The following is a 21,983-nucleotide window of genomic DNA, read 5'->3' as shown; positions in this document are numbered from 1 at the left end:
GCACATTATGCACAAAGTACGCACATTATGCACAAAGTACACAAAGTAGGCACATTATGCACAAAGTACGCACAGTACACAAAGTACCACATTATGCACAAAGTACGCACATTATGCACAAAGTACGCACATTATATACAAAGTACGCACAAAGTACGCACAGTACACACATTATGCACAAAGTACGCACAGTACACACATTATGCACAAAGTACGCACAGTACAAAGTACGCACATTATGCACAAAGTACGCACAGTACACAAAGTACACACATTATGCACAAAGTACACAAAGTAGGCACATTATACACAAAGTATGCATAGTACACAAAGTACACACGAGTATGCACATTATACACAAAGTACACCTTGTAAACACATGAATATGGACATTAAACACACATGAATATGGACATTAAACATACATGAATATGGACATTAAACATACATGAATATGGACATTAAACATACATGAATATGGATATTAAACATACATGAATATGGACATTAAACACACATGAATATGGATATTAAACATACATGAATATGGACATTAAACACACATGCACTTACCTTTTATGTCTTCACTGCAGCTCTTCTCCTGCTCACAGCACAGAGCCCGCCGACAGTCTCCCCTCCCCCATGTCCCGACAGCTAGCAGCAGAGGAGAGATGTTTAGAGCAGGGAAGGGGGGCTGGAGGGGGAGCTTCTAAAGCAGCACAGACCACGGCTGCTAAGTAGAAGCGAAGCTCCCCTCGCCTGACAGGTGCGGTCCTGGCACCGGGGCTCCCTCCGGTGCTAGCGACGCCACTTGGCATGAGGGGGTTCGTGCGGTCATGGGCCCCCTGGGAGCCTTGGGCCCCGGGCAACCGCCCGAAACGCCTTAATGATAATCCGCCACTGCCTGGGTTAAGGACCGGGGATGACCTTGTATTTAAGAAATTGCAGGTAAACAGGCCATAGACAATTTTCCTCTGATCCGAATGTTCTTTACTATGATATATGATGGGAATTATTGCAATGGGACAATTATGTCTCCTGTACATTACTACAAATGTAATACAGCATTTCCTATACCTTTTATGACCAATGGAACAAATTTCTTTGTATCGGAACCACGGGCATAGCTATAAGGTGTTGCAAATGTTGTAATCACACCTGGGCGATGGAGCCTAAGGATCTCCAAAATGTTTCTATGCTCCATAGGAGGGCCGAGGTTCTTTTGCATTTGGACCCAGGAGCTTTAAGTTACACCTATGGTCGAAACCATTCGTTTTCGTACCCTAGACATAGTAATAATAAATGGAGTTCACCTTTCCTGGACAGATTATTCACATTGTCATGTATTTGACTTTCGAAAATACGTGATTTTTTTCTTAATCAAGCGCAGTATTGAGTTGTTGTCCTATTTTCAACTAAGTTCCTTACTCATTTTTATTGTTCCTCTATCTCCATAGCTTCCTACAGACGATAGTGAAGACATGGAAGCTGGCAAACATTATATCGCTCATATTCCTGAGCAAATGAAGGAAAACGATAAAATCTAATAATTTTAATCCATGTCAAGGTATAACGGAAGTGTGTCTTGTTTGTGCACCAACTTTTATTGTGGTTATTTTTCTATTTGATATAGGCACTGTTCACATCTGCTTTGTGGTTTCCGTTTGTAACGAAAGCCGCAACGCTATGACGGATTCATCGCATGTGTCAAACTATTATTGTGTTTCAGAAAATGGTTGAGCCACTTTAGTTAAATGAATCAGACAAAAATTGTATTTTATGTACTGAGCCTCATTTTACAATGTGAATGGAGAGATCTGTGTCATCTGCTGGTAGTACCTGGTATTGCATTTTAGGTGATTTTTATCGACCTGATTACAAATATATGAAAGTAGACATCCATTATAGATAAAACTAACTTAGCAAACCAGTGACTGATTATTTGATAGAATATATAAATAAATTCCCAAATGTCCTAAACTTTAAAGCTGAATAAAAATAGAAAATTCTTTAGGTAGCAGTAATATTCAATAATCCCTGATTTATCATATCTAGTTTATAATAATAACTATTCACATGAAATCCCAATAGCCGGATTTATAAAAAATTACAGGTACATTCTTTGAATTCTTAAGCATTAACATCCAAAGTAAAGGTATATGGACTTCATATTAAAAAAATAAATTATTTGTATAGCTGTGGCTCCAGTCCCGGCCTTAGGTTACACGGTGCCCTTTGCGATACCTTCTGTTGGTGCCACCCCAAATTGTGTACTGCCATACAGAGTACAAATAACGATACCATTCAGTGCTAAATAATTAGTGTCACAAAGGGTGGTGCCTAAAAACAGTGTCATACTGTACGTTGCCCAATGTAAAAAGACAACACAGTGCGTAAGTATCAGTGACGCACAATGCATAAGTACCACCACAAAGTGCTCAAAAAATGCCAACATAGAGTGAGCAAATAACAGCAATCTAATAACAGCAATAATCGAATAGCAGTGCTATACAATGTCTAAATATTACTGCACCACAGTTATTTTATATTAAGATATATGGTAGTCACGAACCTCGAGTGGCATGCCATAGTGGCGGTAGGGGCATAGCTATAGGGTGTTCAGAGGTTGCAGTAGCATGACCCTATTTAAGTGAATGAAGACGGCTAAAGTTACTTGCTCAGCCTGGTGCCCGGGAGAGCCGCTGTGCACGGAAAACCTAGAAGGGAGCTTCATCCCAGTAATTCTCAGGATCAGTAGGGTCCCAGAGATCAGACCCCCACTGGTCATAAATTTATGGTATATCCTTGGGATATGCCATTACTTTATAAGATCAGAATAACTCTTTAAAGGAGACTTACCAAAATACAATTTTGCCCATTAGTTTCAATGAATAAAGGTATATAAACTTTGTATATATTAGTGCCCAATGTACTTGCAGAATTTTCTGTGACATGATTAAATATAAGTACACTCAACACTACCACAGATTCAGGAATAAATGTGAAATATTCTCTCAGTTCATATTGTACATACGTCTGTGTCTAGGATACATGGCAAATGTTGCTGCTGTTCAGCTTCATCTTTATCCAATCACACAGCCACCACCGGCTGACAACTGTCTTCCCTCCAACAACTGTGCTCGACATGAAATGATGGTTTTCGTTGTTTTAAATGAGCATCACATGAACATGAATAAATGTGTTTGTTATTACTCCACTGTGTGATTTTTACATTTTGCTTATGGTTGCCTAACCTTTTTATTGCAGTTTCAGCAACCATTTGTATTGCATCATGCAAACAAAACTGTGGGATAGACAAATTTCAGAAATATTGACTCAAAATTTACTATTTATTTCAATAACCTTCAATGTGTCAGCATTATGGAAATTAAAAGGGCTTTGCAACCAGTACGTAGGGCATATCCTAGGGATGCCCAAACTAGATACAATTGTAGAAAATTCAGCTGTCAAAACAATTAGGTCTTTACAAGTTTTCAGCCTCTTGATGTTCCCATTTATTTAAAGCAAGCAGAGGTGTTAAATTAAATAGGGATTCCCATAAACATCCTGTAGATAGGTTATAAATGTCTGATCGATGAGGTGGCAAATATTGTTGATGGGAAAGATTATTTAAAACACAAAGTATATTAGAAACAAAATCTAACTCTGCATTGTGCCGTTCCTGTGTTAATCCCCACGGAAATTTATTAATTGGGTTCAAGTCTGGCGAATTAGGGACCAGGGAAGTACTTGGAAGTCTTGGTCGTGCTCTTCCAACCACTGTCAGACATTTCTAGCCGTGTGACATTTCGTATTGTCTTGTTGGAAGATTCCATCTTCCCCAGCGAAGACAAACAGCATATATGGGTGGACGTGATCTGAAACGATGGATTCATACCCATATCGGTTCAGAGTTCCTTCCACATGGATAAGTGGTCCCAGAGAATGCCATGAAAACATTTCCCAGACCATAACGCTGCGGCCAACAGCTTGTGTTCTTCCAGCAATGGTTGCAGGGGGTTAGTTCTCTGATGTTTCTCGCCTGACACGCCAACGTCCATCCATTCGAAGAAGCAGAAAATGTGACTCATCGGAGAAGGCAACGCTTTGCCAATCATCGGTGGTTCAATTCCAATACTGCCGTGCAAATTGAAGCCTTTTTTTCCGATGCACCTTTATTCGCATAGGAGCAGTGACCGTCTGTCTGCTTTGGAGCCCCATACGCAGTAGGATGCGCTGAACTGTTTTAGACACACGTCTGGTAACCCTCTGTTTGATTTTCACAGTGATCTGTCCACTGTAGCATGTCGTTCAGCCCTCACGCACCTTTGTAGCCAATGTTCAGCTCTCACATCAATGGCACGTGGTGCTCCGCAGTTTCCACGTCGATTATTCCCAATGGTGCCATTTGTCCACTCATAATACACTTTCACCACAGCAGCATGCGAACAGTTCACAAACTGCGCTGTTTGAGAAATACTGCATCCCTTGGCCCGAAAGCCAATAATCATCACTTTTTGCAACTCTGATAATTGTCCCTTTTACTCATGGCAACAACTAGTGATATGTGGCAAGCTCAGAACCTGTGGCTGGTACATGCGCAGATGAACACAACAAAGAACCTTAGTACGCAGACGCCAGAAAGCAAATGATCGGCACACGCGTAAAGAGAATACAGAATACCGGTTGCTATAGTAACATGATGCTTATAGCAGAAGATGCCAAGAACAGTTTAGTACATCCGCAGCAATCTCAATAGTAAGGCAAAAATATATACCTAAGTAGGCCAAAAAGCCAACATATATGACATGCAACAATGTTGGCATTCATTAGAGTATGCGACATCTAGAGGAGTGAATATGTAGAATAAGAAAAATGTCACAACAATATGTGATATACAATCATAAGCGGCGAAAATATAAAGGCGACAACCTGAGCTACAAATCCCCAGCACCTAAACTTTCCAAATATAAGAATATGAAAATTGAATGCCCAATATGGTATATGATGGTCGGTATCAGGAACAATATAATTGGCGACCGTATTGAATGAGCGAGTCAAAGCATAGCATGAGTCCCCAGAACCAAAAAACAAGTCCACTACCAGGGGCGTAACTAGGAAAGATTGGGCCCCATAGCAAAGTTTTGACCTGCCCTCCCCTGGGTGCCACACACAGCCCCTACTTGTATATAGTGCACCCCGGTAGATTGTGCAATACAGACCTCCTGTAGATTCTGCCATACAGCCCCCCCTGTAGATTCTGCCATACAGCGCCCCTGTAGACAGTGTCACACCCCTTGCAGATAGTGCCCCTCCTCCCACTTGTAGACAGTGCCATACAGCCCCCTTATACATAGTGCCCCCCACCTCCCCCTTGTAGGTAGGGCAATACAGCTCCCCACTGTAGCTAGTGCCATACAGCTCCCCCCACTGTAGATAGTGCCATAGCGCCCCCAAATAAAACAAAAATACTTTATACTTACCTAGGCCCCGTTCCCGTGACGAACAGCTGCTTCAAAGCATCAATGCCGACGGGATCCTTGCGTAGGCCGGCGTGATCCAGTGTCGTCATCACGCCGGTCTGCGCAAGGATCCTGTCCCTGCGCCTGATAGGCTGCAGGTCAAATGTGCCCTGTAGCATAATAAACGGCAGAGCAGGGAGATACCTCCCTGTTCTGCCATAGTGTTCAATACTATCTGCGTCCTAAGGACGCAGATACTATTGACTGTGGCGTCGCTATCACTATAGCAGCTGCAAGTGGCACCACCAGGCATGGGGGGCCCGTGCTGGTGGGCGGCACATGCCCCCTTATTCCACAGGCCCCGTAGCAGCCACTATGGCTGCTACAGCGCTATTTATGCCACTGCCCATTATCTCTGCACCATGCATGTTTGATTGAACGATAAAAATATCAGCAATTTCACTTTAAAGAAGGGAAACAGGCTAACACACAAGTGTCATAAACTTTGTTCCAATTTTAATGGACGACTTGACACATAAATGAAGTATAAAGCTGAAACATGTATTGCCACCTATCTATAACACTTAAAGCCTATCAATGAAGAGATTACATATCAGAGGATCTGATTGCATATGAGAAAACAAAAAAGAAAGGGGGGAAGGAAAAGGAGGGGGGATGGGGATGGAGGAAAAAAAACAGTCACTGGTCCGAGTATAGATGTGACCAGGTAGTAGCAACATAAGTATGTAGCAATGACTGTGTGTAATTTATGGGGCTAATAACTCCCCAGAATGCCTTCTTAAAGAAGGCTTAAGAACTCAAATAGAGATGGAAATAGGTGTAAATGGAAATAAATATCAGCAATATATGTCTAACAAGGTAAATTCAAGTAAATGCAGTCAAAATGACTCCAAATGAGTCCACAATATGAATGTTCAGAAGAAAATCCAGCAGAAAATATCTCAAAGGGGTCCAAGTAAGTCCAACCATGGTAGTATCTTGAATAGTCCAAGTCAACTGGCCGAGCAAAGTATATACTGGGACGGGACCCAAGTTATGTTTCCCATTTATGCCACATCCGTGAAGTCAGTAAGGAACTCCTTTTTCATCCGAACGGAAAAAAAATGATAATACTAAGAAGGTTGTAAATCTTGAGATATAGAGGAGGCCACGTGGATATGGGGATATAGTCAGAGTATGCTGCTGTCATCAGCTGATCGGAGCTTTTGGACCAGGTCACCAGATTCCTTCACTTCACTATATGTCCTCCAAAAACCCAAGAAGTATAATTAGCAACAAACCTAGAAAATATAAAATAATTAACGTATGCATGCAAAATGGATCAAGAATGTAAAAAAACAAAAAGGGGGGATGCAAAAATTATGTAAAACCAAACCATATATCAGGGCAAAACAACACCATCCAAAAAATCCACAGCACAATACTCAACTTTCTTAATGAGATAAACATTGTCTTTCATAGGAACACAATCATACATAGAATATGTGAATCCAGAAATACATTACTGGATATCCAATGTGAAATAAGAACACTTATTCTAGCCATTGTGTTTAACCATATACAAAAAAATGACAGAAACCCATATGAGTGTTCAAAAGAAAAAAATATATGTAGAAGCTACTAGTAACTACAATCAAAAGGGAAAAGGTGATTGTACAGAACTGGTAACTACAAATAAGAAAAAATATGAATAGTTCGATACTAGGTACATGTATTGGTATTTTTACACTAATCAAGTGTCCTCATTAAGGTGCCTAGCCCAAAAAGCCTGTAAAAAGCAGTTCCTCATTTAACCATGTGGTCTAAGTTTGTTGAGGTTTTAAATCCACTTTGATTCCATACGTAGGAGTAGATTGCAATAATCACCTCCCCGAATGTTTGTTTGACTTTTTTCAAGTCCAAAGACCTGCATGCCCCACGGCTTACCTGTATGAAAGCGGAAGAAATGCGCCGCTACTGACGTCAAAGCTTTCTCCTCCAACTCATCCTGCTGTGCCAACATAATTGTGGAGACATGTTTATGTATCCGTAATTCCTGAGAGGTTTGGCCAGCATAGATCTTCTGACTAGGACAGGCAATAACATAAATGACCCAACGGGTATTACAGTTGACATAATGCCTAAATTTAATCTTCTCACCACTTTTAGGAAATGGATAGTGTGTTGTTGGAAAAGCTCCTATAAACTGTGATCCCCTACCCAACTTAGTTGTGAGTCGTGTAAAGTGACTTCTCACAAGCTTAACTCGCAGATTTGTAGCCTGTTTAACTGTGAGTAGTGGATTTCCCGGGATTATGGATTTTATACTTGGATCCGACTGTTGAATTTGCCAGTGAGACTTCAAAAGGAAACTAATATACTGCCATTGATTGTTGAATGGTGTAATAAAGTGTAGCTTAGGATCAGATGATCGTACATTTGGTTGAAGGAGCTCAGTCCTATCCCCTTCACTTGCTCTCTTATAGTCTTTGGAGATAACTCGATGTGAATACCCCGCTCCTTGAACCGTACTGTTAGACTGCGTGCATGGTCCTTGAAATCCTTAAATTGACTAAAATATTGTCTCACTCTCATAAACTATCTGGCTGGAATGCCACAAGTGAGATGGTCCGGGTGAAAACTCGAGAAGTACAAAAGACTATTTGTTAGCTGTTTGTTTCCGAAATATAGTCATAGAAATTTGATTGTGAGTAGCCTCTTCTCGCTCAGCTCAGTACTATTACGTCGGGCTGAGCGCATTGTTCGCGCTCACCTCAGTAATAGTACTGACCTGATTTAGCACACCGCCAGGCTATCACAGCTCAGTGTGCAGAGCCCGGTCGCAGTGGTCCCCGCCGATTAACCCCTTCGAAGCCGCGTTCAATAGCGATCGCGGCTTCTAAGGGGTTACAACCCCATCGGCGGTCCTGCATCACAATCTCGGGCTGTTGATGGTCGCTATGGTCTGCTATTTACGGAAGCCTAGTAGGTCCTTGCCTACTATGCTTGCTGTCAGTGAGTAACTGACTGCTCTAATACACTGCACTACACATGTAGTGCAGTGTATTAGAATTGCGATCAAGGCCTCCTGCCTTTAAGTCCCCTAGTGGGACAAAATAAAAAAGTTTATAAAAGTTGTGTAAAAATAAAAAAATAAACGTAAAAATCACCCTTTTTCGCTTATCAGTCCTTTATTATTAAAAAAATAAATAAATAAAATAAACTATACATAATTGGTATCGCCGCGTCCGTAACGGCCTGACTAACAAAAGTATTTAGTTATTTATTGCCATAAAAGAAAATAATAATAAGCCATACCCGAACCACAATTTTTTGGTCACTTCACCTCCCAAAAAATGGAATAAAAAGAGATCAAAAAGTCACATGTACCCATAAAATGGCACTGATCAAAACTACAGTTTGTTACACAAAAAAACAAGCCCCTCACACAGCTTTCTTGATGGAAAAATAAAAAAGTTATGGCTCTTAGAATATGCAACACAAAAAGTAAATGATTATTTAAAAAAATTATGTTATTGTGCAAACGGCATAAGTCATAAAAAACTATAAACATATGTTATCACCGTAATCGTATCAACCTGCACAATAAAGTGAATATGCCATTTATATCGCACGGTGAAGGCTGTAACAAGAGGAATAACAAACAATAGTAAAATTGCTGTTTAAAACGGATCAAAAAGTTGCATGCAACCCATGAAAACTACAATGAATTCCTCAAGGGGTCTGGTTTCCAAAATGGCCTCACTTTAAAGGTTTTAAGGTTTTTCCCCAGTACTGGTACCTCAGAAGCTCTGCAAATGCGACATGGTGCCCACAAGCAATAATGGTGTGTAGAAAAGGCTATGATTAAGAACCCTAGCGGTCTGAAACGCGTAAGCGTGGTCCCGGGATTCTTTGTTTTATCCTTGTTTTTAACATGACCTAAATAAAATTTGGAACTTTTAATATTTGAGTGCTGGATCCGCCTTTTCTACACACCATTATTGCTTCAATTGCCTGCAGTCGACACAGGACTAGTTTAGTTGCATCTACAAGCACCTGCAGCATTCGGATTAACTACACATCCATTTGCATCAGTCAAGTATAATGAAAAATGCATTGGAAAACGCAACCATAGCGTGGTGGTTATGAGGTGAGCGAAACTTTTAGTAAATCTCTTTTTCATTTTTTCATGGTGCCCAGTAACCAATCAAGCAAAATCTACATGCCAAATAGTACTCCTGCTTTTCTGAGCCCTGCCGTTTGTCCAACCAGCAGTTTATTACCACATATAGCGTATTGACGTAATCGGGAGAAATTGCTTTTCAAATGTTGGGGGGCTACTTTATTCCTTGTAAAAATGAAAAATATGCGAAGTTTTAACAGAAAAATACGTGATTTTAAATTTCACCGCCTAATTCCACTAAATGAAGCAAAAACCTGTGGGGTCTAAATCCTCACTATACTCCTCGATAAATTCCTTGAGGGGTGTAGTTTGCCAAATGGGGTCACTTTTGGGGGGTTTCTACAGTTTTGGCCCCAGAAGACCTCTTCAAACCAGACATGGTGCCTAAAATATATTCTAATAAAAAGAAGGCTCCATAATCTCTAGGTGGTCCTGTGCTTCGGAGGCCGGTGCTTCAGTCCATTAGCACAATAGGGCCACATGTGGGATATTTCTAAAAACCGCAGAATCTGGGCAATAAATATTGAGTTGTGTTTCTTCGGTAAAACCTTCTGTTTTACAGAAAAAAAATAATAAAAAGGATTTTTTGCATAAAAAATGAAATTTGTAAATTTCACCTCTACTTTGCTTTAAATTCTTGTGAAATGCCTAAAGGGTTAAAAAAAAAATCTAAATGTTTATAGTGCCACAGTGTCCCTGTAGATAGTGCGACAGTGCCTCCTGTAGATAGTGCCCCCCAAATAAATGAAACCAACTTGCACTTACCTAGCCCCATTCCCATGATGAATGGAACTGGTCTACAGGCCTTCTCAGCCATGTTAGGCCTGCAGCCTATGAGACGCCGAGACGGGATCCTTGTGTAGGGCGCGATGCAGTGACGTCATTGTGCCAGCCTGTGCAGGGATCCTGTCCCACTGTCTTAAAGGGCTGCAGGCCTAACATCGCCTGTAGACTGGTGAATGATGGAGCAGGGAGCTGATAGTTTCCTACTCCGCCATGAGGACGCAGATACAATTGAATGTGGCAGTTGCCAAGGATCCGGGACATCGGACAAAAAAATCCAGGCTTCTGTCTGGATGCCCGGTGCTAGCGACGCCACTGGTGTGGTCAACTGGAGTCCACGGTCTGCCAGTTGAGGACTCCTGCTTTAGCGGATGCCTGACAGTGGGAACTCCCTAAGCATTTGGTGGTCTTACCCCATTGCCACTAGATTTTGAAAGTAAATAGTGAACTTGCTGAATAAAATCCTCAACATATCTTTCCATTGTCCAACTCAAAGCTTATACTAAGCTATAAAAAAATGGATGAAAAATCAGCCTTCATCTCTTTCTTTCCAAGAGATACTAGAATTTCAAATACGATTGACTTCACCACCACATATCACCACCCCCCTACACCCTTGAATCTAGGGTGTAGGGGGCTATAGAGAGTGTAGAAGTAGCAGTCACAACCAGGACCTGGTTCCTGAGGGGGACAAATGCCATATAAGAAGACACCAGTATAATAAATTGCTGATTATTATATAATAATATTGATTCTTATGTTATGTTCTCTGACTATCATATACTTTTTCTATGACCAACAAAAGACATTTATTTCGTCTGGTACTGCTAAAAATGTTCACAGGTTAAATAGAATAAAAAAATTACAACATTTAGTGTAGAAAACATGAATTGGAGGATAAAACAATTAATGCTCTGAACAGTGCGTATAGTGAAGCATGTGAACACATTAACAATACCCAATAAGAATAATGCTTTACAGATGTCGACACTACATCATCACAGGTTATTGTGAGGTCACTAATATCTTCATTTATAACATCATTCTAATAGAATGTTGAATTTAAAAGTAAACTTCAGGAAAAAGTGAAAAAAATGGTATCTCATAGTGACAATTTATCACTATAATGATTTAATTAGTTTTTTTTTAATCACATTGTGTTTATATTTGTTCCTCAGTTTTATATAGTAAAGATATGGTGTTCCCTATATGCGCTGTTACTATATGTATTCTAGAAGTTAGAGGCTACTATCACCATGGCAATTTATCGCCATAATGATTTAGAAAATGGCAAACAAAATGTTTACTTTTACTATATATAAATGGAAAGTAATATCAATGGGTGAAATATATGTCTGGATGTTTCGCATGAGCTTTGTTTTAGATATTTAAAGTGAAATTCCATGGATCTTCTATGTTGAAATAACTTTCCGGATCCTTCCAGAATTTTCCAGTTACTTTTTTTTACTCTGGTCCTTTAATGGTTTACAAGGTATATAGTGTGCAGAGCACCTCACCTTTGAAGAACCAGAGTGAAAAAAGACCACAGTAAATAACAAAATGGCTGCATGTTACTGGGCTGTACAGAAGATACAATAACATCAAGACCACAACAATAATCTGAAGAGTTTTTCAAATTTGTATGAAATAAAAAAAAAGTTAAGAATTTATCAAATAAATATACTAGGGTCACATAACATACTAGGGTTGTTAATTTTTTCACTCTGGTCCCTCTGATGCAAGTTTCTAAGGTGCTTTTGTGCACTATAGGTGTCAGGATGTGAACCAAAAAAAACTCCTGTGTCTCAGTCAGCAGATCTTCTCACTGGACTAACCGATGCTGCTGGCCAGATCCACTGCTAAAATTGTTGTCTAGTTTCTCTTGACTTTTACCTCTAGATTTTTTGCCTTGATGTCCTGATTGTTATCACGCTTTTTACTTACAATAAAAGTGTGGCCCTCACACTTCCTGGTTGCCAAACTATTGAGCAGAAACAATCTGGCAGGGTGTGAAAATAGCGAGAGTAGTTAAGCAACAGTCCAGTTTCGGTGCACGGAAAAGCGGCAACAGATTGCAGCATGAGGCAGAGACGTGGTCAGGAAACCATTCAAGTTTGGTACATAAATGAGCAGCAACAGTTTGTAGAGTAAGGCAGAAATTAACTAGACTACGGGCAGTATGTTCCATAGTATAGCAATCAGGAAGTGCAATGGCCACACTTTTATAGTAAGCAAATAAATTAAGAGCAATCAGTCAATCAAGTAAAGGATTCCAGAGAGGCAAAAGTCAAGAGAAAATGACAGCAGATTTAGCAGTATTAGTTCATTGAGTTGGTTAGTTCAGAACTGCTACCTTGGTGGTTGCCAAGTGTTAGTATTACGAGTAGAGTACATGAAGAGCAAAAAGTCTGAGGGGTACAGCTTCATCCAACAGCTGCAGAGCACTGACAAAAAAAAGGTAGCAGAGTGAAAGAAACTCTGGTATCTTACATGACCCTTGTAGGTCTATATTATGAAAATTTACCCAGAGATTCACTTTATATTTAGTTTTCATGTTTAAACCCTTACACGTGATTTCATACAAATTTGACAGAATCTTTAGATAAATGCTGTGCTCTTTATGTTTTTGGATCTTCTCCATCTTGGCATAGATCATTTAGTTTAGGTTCATGTGAGGGCAGAATAGTTACTGAAATTATTAATATAAGTAATGAACCATAAAATTTAGTTATATGATAGAGCACAATGTTAAAATGTCAACCCGCACACATTCTGTCCGCATGTTCTCCTGAAATAATCAAGATGAGATTAAAATACTAAATAAATACAAAAGGTATGTGGAAGCATTTTTTTTTTTTTTTTTAATTTTTATTGCTGAAGAATTGTGCTAGTTATTATACTTATGTAATCCCTATTTATTAGTAAAAATTTATTATATTTTGCTAAAATCTTAAAGAATAAACATTTAGCCAAGCAGAAGTGTAATACCCATGGCCGTGGGCTGTCAGGTTTACCCACCTCCTGATGGCTGCAGCCATGGATTAGTGAGCGCTGGCCCGCATCTCCTCCTTAGGAGACGCCAGCGCTCACTTCCAATTCACTCTGCCATGCCCACTCTTAAAGGGCCAGTGCGCGCAAATGAATAAAATAACCAAATTAGTCCATGAGCACCCTGGACTATAAGAAGGGCCCTGTCCGTTCCTGCATTGCCTGAGCATTGTTGTCGTTTACCTATGTTCTTCTCTAAAAATGGTCCCTTAGTGTTTCCTAGTTCCCAGTGTTCCCGTTCATGCTACCTGTTGCTTGTGTCCCGTGCTATCCAGAATCTAGTGTCGTTTAGAGTTGGAGTCGAGTCGTGCTGTGTACTACGCCTTCCTGTTTACACCACGCTTAGTGTTTGCCTGCTGCCAAGGTCCTATCCGAGCCTAGCTTCGCTACTGTCAGAGGTACCACAGGTACACCTATCCGAACTATTGACTTTGACTTGTACCCTGTTGGCCAGCTGCTATACGGTCAAGGTGGTACGGCCCAGTGGGTCCATGCACCCAAAGTGACAAGATGTCCACCCTACAATCTTCTGATGTGGAGTACCTACCCAATCTAAATCCAGAGACTAAATATTTTTATGTGATCCATAATTCATGTGGGTTTTTGCCTTTTTTTTAACAACAAACTTTTAGAACGAGATAAAGCACATATTTGGAGTCATCTAGAGCAAAGAGAACAAGAAATCATGCAGTAGATAAAATATGTTGTCTCTTCCCTGAAAATCCAAGGAGATTCTTAAAGATTGGGGAAGAACCATCAAAAATTATAAGCAAAGAGTAATTGCCATGACCCAGATTTGAACCAGGGTTGTCACAACCTCAACACAGAGTACTAACCACTATACAATCATGGCAATGTTCTACAAACCAGCTACAATCTTCTGATCCATTGTCAGATGTGATTTCTATTGCGCCACTGTCTACTGAAGCAGCAATTGCCTTCTAAAGCAAAAGAGAACAAGAAACCACGAAGTAGATGAAATGTGTTTTTTTTAAATTTTCTGAAAATTCAAGAAGATTCTACAACCTTGGGGAAGAACCGTTGAGAAAATTAAGTGGAAATGCAGTGATCAGATTTATAACAGGGTTTCTGCAGATGCAATGCAGAAAACTTACCACTATACAATCATGGCTACATTTCCAAGCCAGGTAGGAGTTGTACCTACAATTTTCTGACTTGGAGCACTGTAAAATCTGCAACAGGGTTCCACTGCCTTAAATACCTTTCATGTAGCATTCAAATAGAATTGGAACCAGGCAGAAACTTCGTATTTTCTTGTGATCGGAAATTCTTGTGAGTTTTATCCTTTTTTTCACAATTTTTTTTTAGAACAAGCTAAATCACAGAGAAAAAAAATAATCAAGAAATCATGCAGGAGATAAAATGTGTTATCTGTTCCCTGAATATCCAAGAAGATACTTAAGTCTTGGAGAAGAACCATCAAACAGAACGAGGGTTGCTGTAGTCAAAACACAGATTACTACCCTGTAATGGTTTTGCCTAACACAGCTTCTTTGTTGACGCCCGTGGTTAATCAGCCTGCATCTGTGCCTAGGTCTGTTAGAGTGACTCGATCTGCTACCACTCAGGCTGGGAGGCTGAGGAGTGGGAGAACCTGTCACAGCCTGGCCAGAAGGAGCTAGCTCCCGCCCTCTGTCTATTTATACCTTCATTTCCTGCTCCTCCTTTGCCTGTGATTCTGTCTGGTTTCCTGGCTCTGCTGCTCCTGCTTGTACTATTGTCCTCTGCTTCATATTGACCCTGGCTTTACTGACTACTCTCCTGCTCTGCGTTTGGTACCTCGTACACTCCTGGTTTTACTCAGCTTGTTCACTACTCTTGTTGCTCATGGTGTTGCCGTGGGCAACTGCCTCATTTCCCTTAGCTTCTGTGTACCCTTGTCTGTTGGTCTGTCGTGCACTTATTGAGTGTAGGGACCCACGCCCAGTTGTACGCCGTCGCCTAGGTCGGGCCGTGCAAGGAGGCAGGGACTGAGTGGCGGGTAGATTAGGGCTCACCTGTTTGTCTCCTTACCCCGTGCTTACATAATCACAGGCCCAAATACCTTTTCTACCCTGGTCCCTAACACACTATGGACCCCCTTGAGGCCCTGGCTCAGCAAATGCAGGGTATTTCCCTACAGGTCCAAGACCTGGCTCAGAGGTGCAACCAGCATGATGCTACCCTGGTTGTGCCCCCACCTCACCTCTAGAACCCCACCTCTAGTTGCCTGACCGGTTCTAAGGGGACCGGAAGACTTTTTTCTCCTTCCGAGAGAGTTGTAGGCTCTATTTCCGTTTAAGGCCCCACTCCTCATGTTCTGAGAACCAGCGAGTGGGTATAATTATGTCCCGGCTCCAGGACGGCCCCCAGGGATGGGCCTTCTCCTTGGCTCCTGATGCCCCTGAACTTTCGTCTGTTGATTATTTTTTTTCCGCTCTCGGGCTCATCTATGACGAGACTGACTAGACTGCCTTTGCCGAGAGTCAGCTGGTGACCTTACGTCAGGGTAAGAGACCCGTTGAGGAGTACTGTTGTGATTTTAAGAAGTGGTGTGTAGCTTCTCGGTGAAATGACCCTGCCCTGAGGTGTCAGTTTAGATTGGGTCTGTCGAACTCCCTGAAAGACCTGTTAGTTAGTTATCCCTTTTCGGACTCTCTAGATCAGGTTATGGCTTTAGCGGTACGTCTTGATCGACGTAACAGGGAACAACGACTCAAACTTTTTTGTACCTTTTCCTCTGACTCCCCTATGATGGCTCCCGAGGTTCCGTTGCTTCGTTCTTCCACGGAAAACTCGGATGAACCTATGCAACTCGGGGCCTCCGTGTCTCCCCAACAACGTAGAGAGTTCCGCAGGAAGAATGGTCTCTGCTTCTACTGTGGGGATGACAAGCATCAAGTGAACGACTGACCTAGGCATAAGAATAAGCAGCCGGAAAACTTCCGCTTCTAAGTGACCATCGGGGAGGTCGCTTGGGCGCACAGGTATTTCCCGTAAATATGAAGCCTAATAAAATTTGCTTCCCTTTCATGTCTCTTTTGGTGGTAGGTCTGCCTCTGGCAGTGCCTTCGTGGACTCAGTGTCTTCTGCTAATATTATGTCTGTGGAATTTGCTATGTCTCTAGCTATGCCTTTAATTAATTTGCCTAAACCTGTCCCGGTAGTGGGTATCGACTCCACTCCACTCGCTAATGGTTATTTTACACAGCATACCCCTGTATTTGAACTCATGGTTGGCTCCATACATTTGGAGCAGTGTTCTGTGTTGGTGATGCAGGGATTATCGTCCGATTTGGTTTTAGGCCTTCCTTGGTTGCAGATTAATAATCCCACGTTTAACTGGAATACTGGGGATCTTACTAAATGGGGTAATGAATGCATGGCTTCCTGTTTTTCTATTAATTTGGTTTCTCTCGCTGAGGAGGTGAACACTCTACCTGAGTTTATTCAGGACTTCGCTGATGTTTTTTATAAAAAAGCCTCCGAAGAGTTACCTCCTCATAGAGAGTACAATTGTGCAATCGATTTGGTACCAGGAGCTAAACTCCCTAAGGGTAGGATATTTAATCTCTCTTGTCCTGAACGTGAGGCCATGAGAGAATATATCCAGGAAAGCCTGGCCAAGGGTTAAATCCGCCCCTCTACTTATCCGGTAAGTGCTGGCTTCTTCTTCGTAGGGAAGAAGGATGGTGGTCTTAGGCCATGCATCGATTACCGAAACTTGAATAAGGTCACTGTAAGGAACCAATATCCCCTTCCTTTGATTCCTGATCTCTTCAATCAGGTTCAGGGGGCCCAATGGTTCTCTAAGTTTGATCTTCGGGGGGCTTATAACCTTAACCGAATCAGGGAAGGGGATAAATGGAAGACTGCGTTTAACACGCCCGAAGGTCATTTCGAATACCTCGTCATGCCTTTTGGGTTGTGTAGTGCTCTCACGGGTTTCCAGAATTTCATAAATGAAGTTTTAAGAGACTACCTGGGGGTATTTCTTGTAGTGTACCTTGATGATATACTTGTGTTTTCCAAGGACTGGTCCTCCCACATTGAGCATGTCAGGAAGGTGCTCCAGGCCCTTACGGAAAACAAACTCTTTGCTAAAACTGAAAAATGTGTGTTTGGGGTGCAAGAGATACAATTTTTGGGTCAAATTCTCACTCCTAACAAATTCCGCATGGACCCTGCCAAGGTTCAGGCTGTGGCGGAATGGGTCCAACCTGCCTCCCTGAAGGCTTTACAGTGCTTCCTGGGGTTCGCTAATTATTACAGGAGATTTATTGCTAACTTCTCGGTCATCGCTGAGCCTCTTACGGACCTTACTCGCAAGGGTGCTGATCTCCTCCACTGGCCTCCGGAGGCGGTTCAGGCTTTTGAGGTCCTTAAGAGGTGCTTTGTCTCTGCCCCAGTGCTGATTCAGCCTAACCAAATGGAGCCATTCATCGTGGAGGTTGACGCCTCCGAGGTGGGAGTGGGTGCTGTCTTGTCCCAGGGTACCAGGGGTCTTACCCATCTCCGTCCTTGTGCCTACTTCTCCAGGAAGTTCTCCCCCACTGAGAGTAACTATGACGTTGGCAACCGCAAACTCTTAGCCATTAAATGGGCATTTGAAGAGTGCCGCCACTTCCTGGAGGGGGCTAGGCACCAGGTAATTGTCCTTACCAACCACAACAATCTGTTTTTCCTAGAATCTGCCCGGAGGCTAAACCCGAGACAAGCTCGATGGGCGTTGTTTTTTACTAGAGTCAACTTTGTGGTCACCTATAGGGCTGGGTCTAAAAATATTATAGCTGATGCACTATCGCGTAGCTTCATGGCCAGCCCTCCTCCTGAGGAGGATCCTGCTTGTGTTTTGCCCCCAGGTATAATCATATCCTCCTGAGAACAAGCTGTTTGTTCCCCTGCAATTCCGGCTAAGGGTACTCAGGGAGAATCATGACTCTGCACTATCTGGCCATCCAAGCATCCTGGGTACCAAGCACCTAATTTCTAGAACCTATTGGTGGCCTGCGTTGCTTAAAGACGTTAAGGCCTACGTTGCCAATTGTGAAACTTGTGCTAGGACCAACACTCCCAGGTCCCGACCTGCGGGCTTACTATGTTCTTTGCCCATTCCCCAGAGACCTTGGACCCATATCTCCATGGATTTTATCACCGATCTGCCTCCATCCCAAGTCAAGTCGGTGGTGTGTGTTGTAGTAGACCGCTTCAGCAAGATGTCCCACTTTGTACCCCTCAAGAAACTACCCAATGCCAAGATGTTAGCTATCTTGTTTGTCAAACACATCCTGCATCTCCATGGGGTTCCTGTCAATATTGTTTCTGACAGAGGGGTACAATTTGTTTCATTGTTTTGGAGAGCCTTCTGTAAGAAGTTGGAGATTGATCTGTCCTTCTCCTCGGCCTTCCATCCTGAAACTAATGGCCAAACTGAGAGGACTAATCAGTCTCTAGAACAATACTTAAGGTGTTTTATCTCAGACTGTCAAAATGATTGGGTCTCCCTCATTCCCCTCGACGAATTTTCCCTTAATAACCTGGTCAGTAACTCGTCGGGGGTCTCCCCCTTCTTCTGTAATTTTGGGTTTAATCCACGGTTCTCCTCCGTTTCACCTGGTGGTTCCAACAATCCCGAGGTAGATGTCGTTCATCGGGAACTGTGCACAGTCTGGGCCCAGGTTCAGAAGAACCTTGAGGCATTCCAGAACATCCAAAAGACTCAAGCAGATAAAAGACGTTCAACTAACCCCTTATTTGTGGTCGGGGATCTGGTGTGGCTGTCTTCTAAAAATGAGCGCCTTAAAGTTCCGTCCAAGAAATTTGCTCCCCGGTATATAGGGCCATACAAAATCATTGAGGTCCTCAACCCTGTCTCCTTCTGGCTGGAGTTGCCCCCATCTTTTCAGATACACAACGTGTTCCATGCCTCCCTCTTGAAAAGCTGCTCCCCGTCCTTGGCTTCATCGAGGAAACCTCCGGTCCCTGTTCTTACTCCGGATGGGGTAGAATTCGAGGTAGCCAAGATTGTGGACAGCAGGATGGTCCAAGGCTCCCTCCAGTACCTGGTCCATTGGAGAGGATACTGGCCTGAGGAGAGGACTTGGGTACCCGCCCGGGATGTTCACGTCGGTATATTTCTCAGGAAGTTTCATCTTTGGTTCCCCAACAAGCCAGGCCCACCTAGGAAGGGTCCAGTGGCCCCTCATAAAAGGGGGGAGTACTGTAAAGGGTTTGCCAGACACAGGTTCTGTGTCGACGCCCGGTGTTAATCAGCCCTCATCAGCTCCAAGGTCTTCTAGATTGACGCGATCTGTTACCACTCAGGCTTGCAGGCTGAGGAGAGGGAGAACCTATCACAGCCTGGCCTGACGGTTCTAGCTCCCGCCCTTGGTCTATTTATACCCTCACTTGCAGCATGCTCCTTGCCTGTGATTGTCTTGTTTCCTGGGTCTGCGATTCCTGCTATTCACCCGATTGACCGCTGTTACTTACTTGACCCTGACTTGCCTGACTATTCTCCCGCTCTGATTTTGCTACTACGTACTCCCCTGGTTTGATTCGGCTCGTTCACCACTGTCTGTTGCTCATGGTGTCTCCGTGGGCAACTGCCCCTACCCCCCCTTGCTTCTGTGTGCCCTTATCTTGTGTTGTCTGTCTTGCACTTACTGAGCGTAGGGATCGTAGTCCAGTTGTACGCCGTCACTTAGGACGGGCCGTGCAAGTAGGCAGGGACTGAGTTGCGGGTAGATTAGGGCTCACCTGTCCGTCTCCCTAGCCCGATTCATTACAGTTGTTGCATACCCTAGTTTGTCTTGCAAAAGGTCTCCCAGTGTTTTCCAGTTCCCAGTGTTACCCGTTCCTGCTGCCTGTACACTGTATCCCGTGCTATTGTATCTACAAGTGAAAGTCAAGTTGTGCCTTCCCGCTGCATCCACAGCGTTAACTGCTGTGAAAGTCAAGTTGTGCCTTCCCGCTGCATCCGCGGCGTTACCTCCTGTGAAAGTCAAGTCCTGCTTCCGCCACTGTCTACATTGCCTCAGGTACCCGTTCTGAACTGTAGACATTGTTTTGTACATTGTTGGCCAGCTGCTACTCCGCTACGCGGTACGGCCTAGTGGGTCCACACCCCACGTCGCGACAATATGTAATAAATGTCAGATAGTTGCGGGTCCCACCTCTGGGACCCGCACCTATCTCTAGAATGGGTCCCATAAACCCCGTTCCACCTCTTTGTGTGTCGGCTGATTTCCGACCCTGCTGAGCTATGCTGTTTTCGTAAGCCCCATAGAACTGAATGGCTGTTACGGAAACAGTGTAGCTTGCATGCTACACTGCTTCCGTAACTGCTATTCACTACTATGGGAGTTACGGAAATAGCGTAGCTCAGCGAGCTACGCAGTTTTCGTAACTCCCGACCATAAAGTCAGGAAGTGGCCGGGAGTTAGTGATAGACAAAGATAGAACAGGGTTTAGGGGGCACTGTTCTACAGATAGGTGCGGCTCCCAGAGGTGGGACCCGCATCTATCTGACATATATGACATATCCTGTAGATATGTCATAAATGTCTCTCATGGGAAAATCCATTTAAATCAAATATTCAGATGATGATGTCGCCAGGAGCCTACCAGTCAGGACGTGATGTCTATTCAGAATACTGAAACTTCAGTAACGTTTGTGTTAGATTTACAGCAAGGCAAGCGTAATCTCGTTTTAAATGACATTTTACAGCGTAATCTCGCAAGATTACGTTTTCCTTGCTGTAAATCTCACACAAACGTTAGCGAAGTGTCGGGATTGTGAATAGACATCACGTCCTGGTTGGTATTGATCTCTATTCAATGTCAGGACACTTGAGTAACGTTAATGTGTGTGTATGTGGCTGCACATAGTGATCTAGCTAGATCACTATGTGGTGTGTAAATGAATGGGGAGAAGTGTATGACGCTGATTGGTCAGCGTCATACAATTCTCCCCACAACGCCCACTTGGTCAAAAAGTAAAACGCGCCCAGTTGTCCATTAAGAAAGTCATTAGCATAAAGCTAAAATAGGTCATAATTCCGTCAAAAATGATTGTTTTTCTAAATGAAAAACACTGCTGTTGTCTACATTACAGTGCCGATCACATTATGTAGAAGATAGGGCACTTATAATGTGGTGACAGAGCCTCTTTAAGCTTTCGTTTCTCAAGGGCCTTTTCTCTGTCACCACCACTCCTCATTGGTTGGACCCCATCTATAATTCTGAAGCGCAACTGTGAGACGTTATGTTTATGTTTCGTAAAGTGATCTGGAAATGGCAAATCATTGTTTAGACTTCTGATCATATACTTATGTTGGTTCAGTCGTGTTCTACATTCCTGTGTCGTTTCACCAACATAAAGTAAGCCACATGACACTGAATACAATATATGACATAGCTCGACTGGCATCTATAGTGATATTTAATGTTGTATAATTTGCCTGTTCTGGGATGCAGAAAAGTGTTGCCCCTGATCAGACTGT

The 21,983-nt window shown here is 42.7% G+C and overlaps 1 protein-coding gene across 2 annotated transcripts in view; it reads left to right on the top strand.

Moving 5' to 3' along the window:
• Positions 1-3,213, top strand: part of RHCG (Rh family C glycoprotein) — a 138,028-nt gene extending 134,815 nt beyond the window's left edge. For both annotated transcript variants that reach the window (XM_075855271.1, XM_075855272.1), the window contains exon 10: positions 1,458-3,213. In XM_075855271.1, the coding sequence (XP_075711386.1) occupies positions 1,458-1,547 (90 nt within the window). In that variant the 3' untranslated portion in view covers positions 1,548-3,213. The remainder of the gene's footprint in view (positions 1-1,457) is intronic.
• The last annotated feature ends 18,770 nt before the right edge of the window (positions 3,214-21,983 follow it).

Source organism: Rhinoderma darwinii, chromosome 3 (genome assembly GCF_050947455.1).
Source record: "Rhinoderma darwinii isolate aRhiDar2 chromosome 3, aRhiDar2.hap1, whole genome shotgun sequence".
Taxonomy (NCBI): Eukaryota; Metazoa; Chordata; class Amphibia; order Anura; family Rhinodermatidae; genus Rhinoderma; species Rhinoderma darwinii.
Note: the sequence above shows the minus strand (reverse complement) of the source record. Positions and strands in the feature narration are given on the sequence as shown.